Source organism: Rhinoraja longicauda, chromosome 3 (assembly GCF_053455715.1).
Source record: "Rhinoraja longicauda isolate Sanriku21f chromosome 3, sRhiLon1.1, whole genome shotgun sequence".
Taxonomy (NCBI): Eukaryota; Metazoa; Chordata; class Chondrichthyes; order Rajiformes; family Arhynchobatidae; genus Rhinoraja; species Rhinoraja longicauda.
In genome coordinates, this window is record NC_135955.1 from 19,161,589 (window position 1) to 19,174,066 (window position 12,478).

Here is a 12,478-nt window from a genome sequence, read left to right on the forward strand (position 1 = left end):
AGATTAGCCAGAAAAAGTAGCATACCAGAGGACTGGGAGAAATTCAGAGTCCAGCAGAGGAGGACAAAGGGCTTAATTAGGAAAGGGAAAATAGACTATGAGGGAAAACTGGCAAGGAACATAAAAACAGACTGCAAAAGCTTTTATAGATATGTCAAGAGAAAAAGATTAGTTAAGGCAAATGTAGGTCCCTTGCAGTCGGAAACAGGTGAATTGATCATGGGGAACAAGGAGATGGCAGACCAATTGAACAAATACTTTGGTTCTGTCTTCACTAAGGAAGACATAAACCGTCTGCCGGAAATAGCGGGGGACCGGTGGTCTATTGAGATGGAGGAACTGAGGGAAATCCAGGTTAGTCGGGAAGTGGTGTTAGGTAAATTAAATGGATTAAAGGCAGATAAATCCCCAGGGCCAGATAGGCTGCATCCCAGAGTGCTTAAGGAAGTAGCCTCAGAAATAGTGGATGCATTAGTGATAATTTTTCAAAACTCTTTAGATTCTGGAGTAGTTCCTGAGGACTGGAGGGTAGCTAATGTAACCCTACTTTTTAAAAAGGGAGGGAGAGAGAAAACGGGGAATTATAGACCAGTTAGCCTAACATCGGTAGTGGGGAAAATGCTAGAGTCAGTTATTAAAGATGTGATAGCATCACATTTGGAAAATGGTGAAATCATCGGACAAAGTCAGCATAGATTTACCAAAGGCAAATCATGTCTGACGAATCTTATAGAATTTTTTGAGGATGTAACTAGTAGAGTGGATAAGGGAGAACCAGTCGATGTGTTATATCTGGACTTTCAGAAGGCCTTCGACAAGGTCCCACATAGGAGATTGGTGTACAAACTTAAAGCACACGGTATTGAGGGTTCAGTTTTGAGGTGGATAGAAAATTGGTTGGCGGACAGGAAGCAAAGAGTAGGAATAAACGGGTCCTTTTCGGAATGGCAGGCAGTGACTAGTGGGGTACCGCAAGGCTCAGTGCTGGGACCCCAGTTATTTACAGTGTATATTAATGATTTGGACGAGGGAATTGAATGCAACATCTCTAAGTTTGCGGATGACACGAAGCTGGGTGGCAGTGTTAGCTGCGAGGAGGATGCTAGGAGGCTGCAGAGTGACTTGGATAGATTAGGCGAGTGGGCAAATGCATGGCAGATGCAATATAATGTGGATAAATGTGAGGTTATCTACTTTGGCGGCAAGAACAGGAAAGCAGAGTATTACCTGAATGGTGACCGATTGGGAGAAGGGGAGATGCAACGTGACCTGGGTGTCATGGTGCACCAGTCATTGAAAGCAAGCATGCAGGTGCAGCAGGCAGTGAAGAAAGCGAATGGTATGTTGGCATTCATAGCAAGAGGATTTGAGTTTAGGAGCAGGGAGGTTCTGCTGCAGTTGTACAGGGCCTTGGTGAGACCGCACCTGGAGTATTGTGTGCAGTTTTGGTCTCCTAACCTGAGGAAAGACGTTCTTGCCTTAGAGGGAGTACAGAGAAGGTTCACCAGATTAATCCCTGGGATGGCGGGACTTGTATATGAGGAAAGACTGGATAGACTGGGCTTGTACTCGCTGGAATTTAGAAGACTGAGGGGGGATCTTATAGAAACATATAAAATTCTTAAGGGGTTGGAGAGGCTAGATGCGGGAAGATTGTTCCCGATGTTGGGGGAGTCCAGAACCAGGGGTCACAGCTTAAGGATAAGGGGGAAGTCTTTTAGGACCGAGATGAGAAAACATTTCTTCACACAGAGAGTGGTGAGTCTGTGGAATTCTCTGCCACAGAAGGTAGTTGAGGCCAGTTCATTGGCTATATTTAAGAGGGAGTTAGATGTGGCCCTTTTTGCTAAAGGGATCAGGGGGTATGGAGAGAAAGCAGGTACAGGCTACTGAGCTGGATGATCAGCCATGATCATATTGAATGGCGGTGCAGGCTCAAAGGGCCGAATGGCCTACTCCTGCTCCTATTTTCTATGTTTCTATGTCTCCTTGCTGAAGCTTTTCTCAACAAAGCCTCGGCGCTGATACTGCAAACGGAACACTTGAACCCCAAAACAGCATCTCACTATGGCCCCTGCATTATAGCTCAGCTCTTCCCCAATCAGCTGGCCCCTTACCCTCCTCGCCTATGGTGCCGGTCTGTGATGGTGCAGAACAAGCTTTGCCAATACGATGTCCCCTTTTGTGCCAATTCTCCAATCTACTTGGCTGTCAGCAATGTCAAAACTAAATGTTTTTAACATTCTGAAATCTTGTAAAAGACCACTAAAAGCATTACACTGATTGGATATTTTTGACGGATTGAAAGCTTTCTTAAAAAAGATCAACTCATCCTACCCCACCCAAATATAACTGGTTCCATATCCCTTCTGGTGAAATCAACAGAAAATATTTATTTTCATCAGTCAATCTGAGTAACGGTTTTCATGGATTCTTCATTGTAAGTGGGGAATGTATCATAAATTTTCTAACAATTGTTTATTGTTGGAGAACATTAAGGAAAACTCTCGATAGATGATTGATCCATTGGAAATCATGTGTGTTTTAAGAATAATTTCCAATATTTTCCCACAAATTCTTCAACTTAGAACATGCATCAAGAATTAATATTAGGATTTACTTGGAGACACGAAACTGCAAGAGTCCAGAACAAAAGCAAGTTGCTGGAGGAACTTTGCGCAAGACTGTAAACATTTCAGAGAGTTGTGGAAGTGGCCTAGTTCATCACGCAAACCAGCCTACCTCCCATCCATCAACTTTGCCTATACTTCACTCTGTCTTGGGAAAGCAGCCAACATAATGAAGGACTATTCACACCTTTGTAATTCCCTCTTCTCTCTCCCATTGGGCAGAATATACAAAAGATTGAAAGCATGTCCAAACAGATTCAGGAACAGCTTTTTCCCTGTTATCAGACTATTGAATGAGAGGTGGTATTGTTCTCAACTCCTAACTTGCTTCATTGTGGCTCTCGGACTTTTTTACCTGCACTTTTTCTGTAGCTGAAACACTAAAATGGTATAATACGGTATTCTGCACTCTTGTACTTTTTTCTTTGCATTACCTGTTTTACTTATGTATGGCTTGAATGATTTGACTGGACACGACGCAAACAAAGCTTGTCACAGTATCACAACAATAATAAACCAATACCAATAAAGTTGGAGCATGACCTCTGTTTTTTGAGTGCCAGATTTTTATTCCGTGAGTCTTCAAGTTCATGATCAAAGGCAACTTGGCTCTCATCCAAGTCCCTAGCTCCCTGAAAGTGGCAACACAAGTAGATAGTGATAAAGAGACAAACTATGCTTGCCTTCATCGGTTCAGGCATTGAGTATAGAAGTAGGGAAGTTATGTTGCAGCTTTATGAAACATTGATTAGGCTGCATTTGGAGTATTGTTTGCAGTTATGGTCACCCCATTACATGAAGGATGTGGAAGCTTCGGAGAGGGCGCAGACGAGGTTTACCAATATGCCCGCCTGGGTATTTGCGACAAGGAAAGATTGGATAAACTTGGATCGTTTCCTCTGGAGCTTTGGAGTTGAGAGGAGACCTGATAGAAATATATAAAATGAAATATCAGTGGATAAAATTTTTACAGGCACTGGGCCAGTATTCACTGGGGTGTAGAGGGACCTCATTGAAACTTATCGAATAGTGAAAGGCCTGGATAGATTGGATGTGTGGAGGATGTTTCTACAAGTAGGAGATTCTGCCTCGGAATACCTTTAGAATGGTGATGCGGAGGAATTTCCTTAATCAGAGGACGGTAAATCTGTGGAATTCATTGCCACAGATGGCTGTGGCGGCCATGTCATTAGGTATTTTTAAAGTGGAGACTGACAGATTCTTGTTTAGTAAGGGTGTCAAAGGTTATGGGGAGAAGGCGGGAGAATGGGGTTGAGAGGGAAAGGTAGATCAGCCATGCTTGAATGGTGGAGCAGACTCCAAGGGCCGAATAGCCTAATTCTGCAGCTACGATAGTGGCATTTAAGAGCCATTTAGATAAGCCTGTGGAGTGTGGAGGAATATGTTTCACATGCAGACAAGAGATTAGTTGAATTTGGCACAAACATTGTGGGCCGAAGGGCCTGTTCCTGTGCTGTACTGTTTAATGTTATCTCAAGGCTAATCATTCCAAGAATGAACATGGTGAAACTTCTCTGTATTGTCAACATCAACAAAATATCTCTCCTTGCATTAGGAGACCAAAACTGTGTGCTGTACTCCAGGTTCAGAAATACCAATGCTCATACCAACACATATTGGAAAATTGTTTAGTTGTGCAGCATGCAAACAGGCTCTTTGGCCCACCAATTCCATGCTGTACATCAAGCACCATTTTTACTCTTCCCGCATTTCTATCAATTCCTCACAGATTCTAAGGTCACCTATACTAGGCCAATTAGTGATTAATTAACATGCATTTTAGCAGTATGGAAGGGATTTGGAGGAAACCGATATAGTGAGAGGGAGAATGTGCAAACTTCACACAGATCGAGCCAAAAGTCACAGGGGCTGTGAGGCAGCAACTCTAATAAGAAGGAATGAAGGTGAAGGGACGAAATAAGTGGGTGCGGAGGTGGACCACATGGAGGGGAGTAGTGGATTATTAGAGGTTACTTAAAAATTGGGAATTTCAATATTCATACCGTTGGGTTGCAACTACCCAAGTGGAATATGCAATTTTGTTCCTCCAGTTTGCATGGGGCCTCACTGTGGCATTTCTACAGTCTCGCATTTCAGTTGCCTCATTACTACCTGTCGCTATGCGCTAATTTTATATCTCGCGTAAGAGGATACAAGACTCCGTGCATCGGTATTTGTATTTCCCCACATTCACCTAATTTATGCCTGTTAAATCTATCCTCGTTGCTCATAGAAACATAGAAAATAGGTGTGCAAATCTGAAGAAGGCTCTTGATCCTAAAAGTTGTCTGTCCATTTCTTTCCTTACCTGATGCCTGACAAGCTGAATTTTTCCAGCAGCTTATTTTTTTCACTTTGTTTTCCGTAAAGTAATCAATCTTTTTGTTTTTGCTTGCGAGTTCAGCATCTGCAGTCTCTTGTCTCTCCAATCTTGTATCTATGCTGATATGTGACCCTCCTTGCTGTGATCTTGTGCAATAATCTTTTATATGGCACCTCACCATACCAAATGTTCATTTGAAAATCCAAATACACCATGTCCACAGCAAAACAAAGTGGTGGAGTAACTCAGCGGGTCAGTTAGCATCTGTGGAGGGAATGGATCGGCAACATTTCAGGTCAGGACCTTCTTCAGACTGATTGTAGTACGAGAGAGAGAACTGGAACAGAGGTTGGGGGGGATGACAAAACCTGGCAAGTGATGGGTGGATACAGGAGACGGCTGTTCAATTGGTAGTAAAATGAAAAGGGGTTAAGAGGGTGTCAGATAGGGAGAGAAATGGTGCTAAATGTGCAGCTAAAGGGAGGGATCTACAAGGAAGGGAACAGGGAGAGGGGAAGAGTGGCAGGATGATAGGAAAAATGTGTGTGCACCAGGGTGGGGTAAGGGAACAGGGAAAAGAGAGGGGTTGACATGTACCACTTAAAATTGCTTGACCTCACTGGAAAAGGAGGAGGCCGAAGCCAGAAAGGTTGATGTGGCACCGGGAAGAAGAGTTAAAATGGTTAGCAACTGGGAAATCCACTGGGCTTTGGCAGACAAAGAGCAAATGTTTTGTGAAATGGTTGCCGAGTTTGGGCTTGGACACTGATGTAAAGGAGGCCACCTTGTAAGCATGGAATGCAGTCGACACGGTTTGAAGAGATGCTTGTGACCCTGTGTCTCACCTGGAAGGGCTGCTGGTGACCCTGGATAAATTGTGAGGGAGGGACAGGTATTACATCTCCTGCGATTGAAGGGGTAAGTAACTGCAGAGGGAACCAGCTGGTTGGGAAGGAATGAGTGAGCCAAAGAGTTATGGAGGGAGTGGTCTCTACGTAAAGGGATGGGGATGAAAAGATGGGACAAATGCTGGGATCATTTTGAAAGTAGCAGAAATGTCCAAGAAATATGTTTTGGATGTAGGTGAAAGATGATGACCAGGGTGAAGGTGGAGAGTAGAACTGCAGCACAAAGAGGAGACACGGGTGAGGGACCTTTAGAGTCATAAAGTTGTACAGCGTGGAAATAGGCTCTTCGGCTCAGCTTGCCCACGCAAACCAACGTGCCCCATCTACATTAGTCAGACCTGTCTGCGTTTGGCCAATATCCTTCTAATCCTATCCTATCCAGCTACCTGTCCAAATGTCTTAAATGTCGTGATGGTACATTACTCGACTCATGTTCATAGGTTATAGGAGCAGAATTAGGCAATTCAGCCCATCACTCTGCCAGTCAATCATGGCTGATCTATCTTCCCCTCTGAACCCTATTCTCCTGCCTTCTCCCCATACCTCCTGACACCCTTACTAATCAAGAATCTGTCAATATCCGCCTTAAAAATATCTATTGACAGCCTCCACTGCCATCTGTGGCAATGAATTCCACAGATTCACCACACTCAGACTAAATAAATTTCTCCTCATCTCCTTTCTAAAGGTATCTCCTTTTATTCTGAGGCTTTGGCCTCTGGTCCTGGACTCTCCACCACCTGCCCAACTGATAAGATCCTGCTACAATGTTTGATAACCTTTTTCACTATCTACAATGTCACTCACTTTCGTGTTATCTGTAAACGTGCTAATCATGCCTTGTACATTCTCATCCAAATTGTTGATATAAACAACGAGCAGCAAAGGGCCCAGCACTGATCCTTGAGCCACATCACGAGTCCAGAGCTGCTTACCAAGCAGAACCTTTTGAAATGCCTTGCCCAATGTCCATATCGATAATGTCTTTAACTTTGCTCACATTAATCTTTTTAGTTACCTTCTCAAAAACCTCAATCAGATTAAAGAAACAGGATCTCCCACATACAAAACCACACTAAACTCTCCCCAATCATCCCCTGTCTATCCAAATGTATATATACCTTATCCATCAGAATACTCACCATTAAGTTGTCTACCACAACCATTAGGATGACTGGTCTATAGTTCCCATGCTTTTCCTTGCAACCCTTCTTAAATAGAGACCCAACATTAGTCACCTTCCAGTCCTCTGGCACCTCACCCATATCAAATGCTGATTCGTATATCAGCCAGGGGGGGAATCTTTTCTAGATTTCCACAGTGTCCTTTGGTATATCTGATCTGGACCGGGAGATTTAACCACCTTCATTCGCCTTAAGACATTCAGCACCTCTCAACTGTCATACTGATTGTCTTCAAGACACTTCTATTAACTGTCCCAAGTTCCCCAGTCTTCACATCTTTCAATAAATGCAGAGGGGAAATACTCATTAAGGAAGGCCCTTGCCCATTTTCTTCGGCTCCACGCTGAGATGCCTGCTTAGGTTTCTAAGAGGTCTTATTCTCTATCTAGTCACCCATCTATGACAGCAGGGGCGAAAACACATTTACTGAAGAAAGAGGACATCTCTGATATTCCAGAGTGGAAAGTCTCATCTTGGGAGCACATGCAGTAGAGATGGAGAAATTCAGAATAAGGGATGGCGTACTTTCAAGAGGCAGTGTTGGAGGTGTAGTCGAGGTAGGAGGCGGTGGGTTTGTAGAAAATGTCAGTCGATGGTCTGTCCCCTGTGATGGAGAGATCAGGATAGGGGAGAGAGGTGTAGGAAGGAACTGCAGATGCTGGTTTAAACCGAAGAGAGACACAAAAATCTGGAGAAACTCAGCGGGTCAGACAGCATCTCTGGAGAAAAGAAATAGGTGATGTTTTGGGGCGAGACCCTTCTTCAGATAGTCCAGGTGAATTTGAGGGCAGGATGGAAGTTAGTGGTAAAGTTGAAGAAATCAATTTCTCCACAGGTGCAGGATGCAGCCGCGAGCGATGCAGTTGTCGATTTTGAGGAGTTGGGGAATGGTGCTGGAGTACGTTTAGAACAAGGAATGTTCAACATAACTAACGAAAAGGAAACCATAGCTGGGGCTCATGCGAGTGCCCATGGCTACACTTTTGACTTGAAAAAAGTGAGAGAAGTCAAAAGAGAAGTTGTTGAGACCAGTAACAAGTTCCTGCCAGGTGGAGGAGAGTGTTAATTGAAGGGAACCAATTGGGTCTCTGTTCAAAGAAAAACCCTAGGGGCCGAAGTGTTGTAGAGCAGAGAGATCTAGGGTATGGATACATGGTTCCTTGAAAGTGGCTTCACAGGTAGATAAGGTGGTCAAGAAGGCTTTTGGCACATTGGCCTTCATCACAGAGTACTAAGTATAGAAGTTGGGATGTTATGTTACAGTTGTACAAGACATTGGCGGGGCCACATTTGGATTGTGTTCAGTTTTGGTCACCCTTTGATAGGAAAGATGTTGTTAAACTGGAAAGGGTGCAGAGAAGATTTATGAGGATATTGCAAGGACTCGAGGGCCTGAGCCATAGGGAGAGGTTCAGCAGGCTAGTATTTTATTCCTTGGAGCGCAGGAAGTTGAGGGTTGATCTTAGAGAGGCGTTCAAGATTATGAGGGAATGGAGAGGGGAGATGCACAGAATCTTTTTCCCCATATTAGGGAAATCAAGAACCGGAAGAGGAAGTTGAGGCATGGACTATCACAACATTTAAATAACATTTGGACAGGTACACGTATAGGAAAGCTTTAGAGCAAAATGGGCCAAATGCAGGCAAGTGGGACTGGTTAGATGGGGTGTGCTGGTCGGCGTGGTCAAGTTGGGCCGAAGGGCCTGTTTCCATGCTGTATGACTCTAATCAATGATTGTTTAGAATTATGAAGTATCTCCTTTAAGGTCTGTCATAGTTTATCTGCAGCCTTACCATTTCACCTTTTTCCAGTTGACTTCAGCTAATGCTCCTTTCATACCTTTTGCAATTTCTTTTAAATTTAGCATGTTAATTTCAGACCCATGTTTCTCACTCTCAAATAGAATGTGAAATTCTGTCATGTTATGATCACTGTTCCCTGGTGGATCTTTTATGATGAGATCATTAATTAATATGGCCTCGTCACAGGACCAGATTTAAAATAGCCTTTTCCCTGGTTGAATTTACAATGTCTTGTCCCAAAAAACTATTCTAAGTACACTCCATGAACTCATTCTCCATTTTATCTTTGTCAATTTGATTTGCCCAATCCATAATAAGATTAACTTCCAGCTGTTGATTTATTAATTGTACAGTTGACAGCCTAGTTGTAATAGTCAGGAGTAGGTTAATCAATGAGAGATGCAACATTTCATGGCGAATACACAGTAAGAGTCTGACTAATTGCTGACTATTCTCCTGCCTTAAGGGAAAAGCAGAAAACTGAAGTCAAGGACAGAAAGGTTTTAGACATTCTCCAAGTTAAGGATGACAAGATTTCAGAACTTGAGCAGGTAAGAATATTGAAATATCTGTTTTTTATCTTGAATACAGAAATAATCACAAGCTGCTATCTGTTAAAAAATATATAGTATTAGTTTTGTGGACATTTTGTTGTTGATGTTCCGAGGTATTTTACTGCAGCAAACCTAAATCTGGATAACTTGAACCTCACGAAGGCCTCAGCACTTTTTTTTTTTCACTTTCAATGATATTGTTTATATAAAATGCCAGCAATGGGATTTCATGGCATTGAGTGCAAAAATATATTAAAAGGTATGAATGTCTCTGAACAGTGGCATGCAACTTCAAATATCCCATTGATATCAGCAACTTAATTCTGATATCAGCAGAATTAGGCCATTCATTCCATCGAGTCTACTCCGCCGTTCAATCATGTCTGATCTATATTTCCCTCTCAACCCCACTCTCTTGCCTTCTCCCTGTAACCTTTGACACACTTCCTAATCAAGAACCTATCAATCTCTGCCTCAAAAATACCTGATGTCTTGACCTCCACAGTTGCCTGTAGCAATGAATTCCATAAACTCACCACCTCTGGCTAAAGAAATTCCTCTTCATGTCCATTTTGAAGGTACATCCTTTTATTCTGAGGCTGTGCCTTCTAGTCCTAGACTCTCCCATCACTCTATCTAGTCCTTTCATTGTCTGGTAGGTTTCAATGAGATTCCCCCATCTGTATACTAAAACTCTCATTTGTTTGTTCCTGAACTACACCCAGAGAAGGGGGGGGGGGGGGGAGGGGGGGAGGGGGAGGAGGGGGAGGGGGAGGAGGGGGAGGGGGAGGGGGAGGGAGAAGAGTGTGCTGCACCAATGCAGGAGAGATTTGGGCCCAACGGGTCCATGTGGTTTTAAATGTAGCCTCACCAGCGCCTAATAAAGCCCCAGCATGACATCCTTGTTTTTGTATTCTATTCCCCCCAAAATGAATGCTAACATTACATTTGCTTTCTTTACCGCTGACTCAATCTGCAAACTAACCTTTTGGGAATCCTGCACCACCACTCTCAAGTCCCTTTGCAACTCCTATTTCTGAATCCTCTCCACATTTTAAAAAGTAGCCTATGTCTTTATTCCTTTTACCAACATGCATGACCATACAATTTGCTTGCCATTTACACTTCTTTGCCAACTCTCCCAATCTGTCCAAGTCCTTCTGCAGACTCCCTGTTTCCTCAACACTACCTGCCCCTTCACCTATCTTCATACCATCTGCAAAGGTGGCCACAAAGCTATCAATTCCATTATCCAGAGGATTAACATCCAACACCAAACCTTGTGGAACACCACTGGTCACCGGCAGCCAACTAGAGAGAGCCCCTTTTTTCTAACACTTTGTCTTCTGCCAGTCTACCAATCTTCTATCCCTACTACCATCTTTCCTCTAATACCATGAGATCCCATGTTGTTTGGAAGCCTCACATGCGGCACCTTATCAAAGGCCTTCGGAAAATCAAAGTATACAACATCCACTGACTTTCCTTTATCTATCCTGCTGCTTACTTATGCTCATACTTTGTAGGAGCTGGATTAGGCCATTCTGCCCATCAAGTCTACTTCACCATTCAATCATGGCTGATCTATCTGTCCCTCTCAACCTCATTCTCCTGCCTTCTCTCCATACCCCTGACACCCTTACTACTCAAGAATCTGTCAATCTCTGCCTTACGAATATTCATTGACTTCCTCCACAGCCATCTGTGGCAATGAATTCCATAGATTCACCACCCTCTGACTAAAAAAAATCCTCTTCATCTCCTTTCTAAAGGTACATTCTTTTATTCTGAGGCTATGGTCTCTGGTCCAAGACTCTCCCACCAGTGGAAACATCCTCTCCACATTCATTCTACCCTGGTCTTTCTCGAGAATAGCCATTGGGGAATGAGCAGTTATGGGACCTATATCTGAGATACCATCTCATTCTTCTAAACTTCAGCGAGTACATGTCCAGTGCCTTCAAGTGCTCATCATATGTTAATCCAGTCATTCCTGGGATCTAAACCTCCTCTGGACCCTCTCCAATGCCAGCACATCCGTCCTCAGATATGGGTCCCATATCTGCTCACAATTCTCCAATTGCATTCTGACCAGTGCCTTATAAAGCCTCAGCATTACATCCCAGTTTTTGTATTCTAGCCCTCTCGAAATAAATGCAGGCATTGCATTTGTCCTCCTGACCACCGTTTCGACTTGCAAATTAACTTTTTGGGAATCCTGCACCAGCACTTCCACGTCCGTTTGCACTTCGATTTATGAATTCTCTCTCCATTTAGAAAACAATTTATGCCTTTATTCACACCTCCCAACCCTTCCGAATTTGGCGGAAAGTTTCTGTTTTCTTATTTCATTTCTGCCATTCCGATTTCGCATCACATTTTAGTGCAAAACAGTCGGTAATTGCAATTTGTCAATTCGGCCGCTAGAGGTCCCTAGGGGTTCCGCGAGAAATTCCCCTGCCCTGGAAGTCTCCCCGAAAATGTGGCACCTAGTCTGGGCAAGGCAGCCAATCTCAACGTCATCGGGACTTCCATGGCCGATCGGTGGGTTAAATTTGCAACCTGTGGCCGGGGCTCTGGAACTCCAGCCCAGCTGGAGCCAGCACATCTATACCCACAGCCGACTTCTTTGGCCAGCTGGATAAACCAGCAAAGCTCTGGAACCAAGAGTACCAGAAAATCAGTGGTGGAACTGTAATGAGTAAATATTAAATTTAAGTGCAAGTTTATATAACTATATTAATTAATTAATTAAGACAGGGTTAAAATATAGAAATGCCAATTACCACCTTTTTGAGCTGATTATCAATTAATGTGCAAATTTACTTCAACAAGTACTTCCGCATGCTTAGTCGAGTCGCACATATCAACTCTTTCTTCATAACTTAGTCATACATTTTACGACCATTGTTTTTTAATTCAATACCAAGAGAATTGGGATGTGTAAGGAAAAAGCAAAATAGAAAAAACAAAACAAAACAATTTTTTCTTTGTGTTGCAAAAAGTATCTCCGTTCAATAACCTTTCTATAAATAGCAGAATATACTCATGATAG

General features: G+C 43.2%; 1 protein-coding gene across 2 annotated transcripts in view; it reads left to right on the forward strand.

Moving 5' to 3' along the window:
• cntln (centlein, centrosomal protein) overlaps positions 1-12,478 on the forward strand; it is a 354,488-nt gene that overhangs the window by 38,156 nt on the left and 303,854 nt on the right. For both annotated transcript variants that reach the window (XM_078396868.1, XM_078396869.1), the window contains exon 4: positions 9,336-9,420. In XM_078396868.1, coding sequence (XP_078252994.1) covers positions 9,336-9,420 — 85 coding nt within the window. The remainder of the gene's footprint in view (positions 1-9,335; positions 9,421-12,478) is intronic.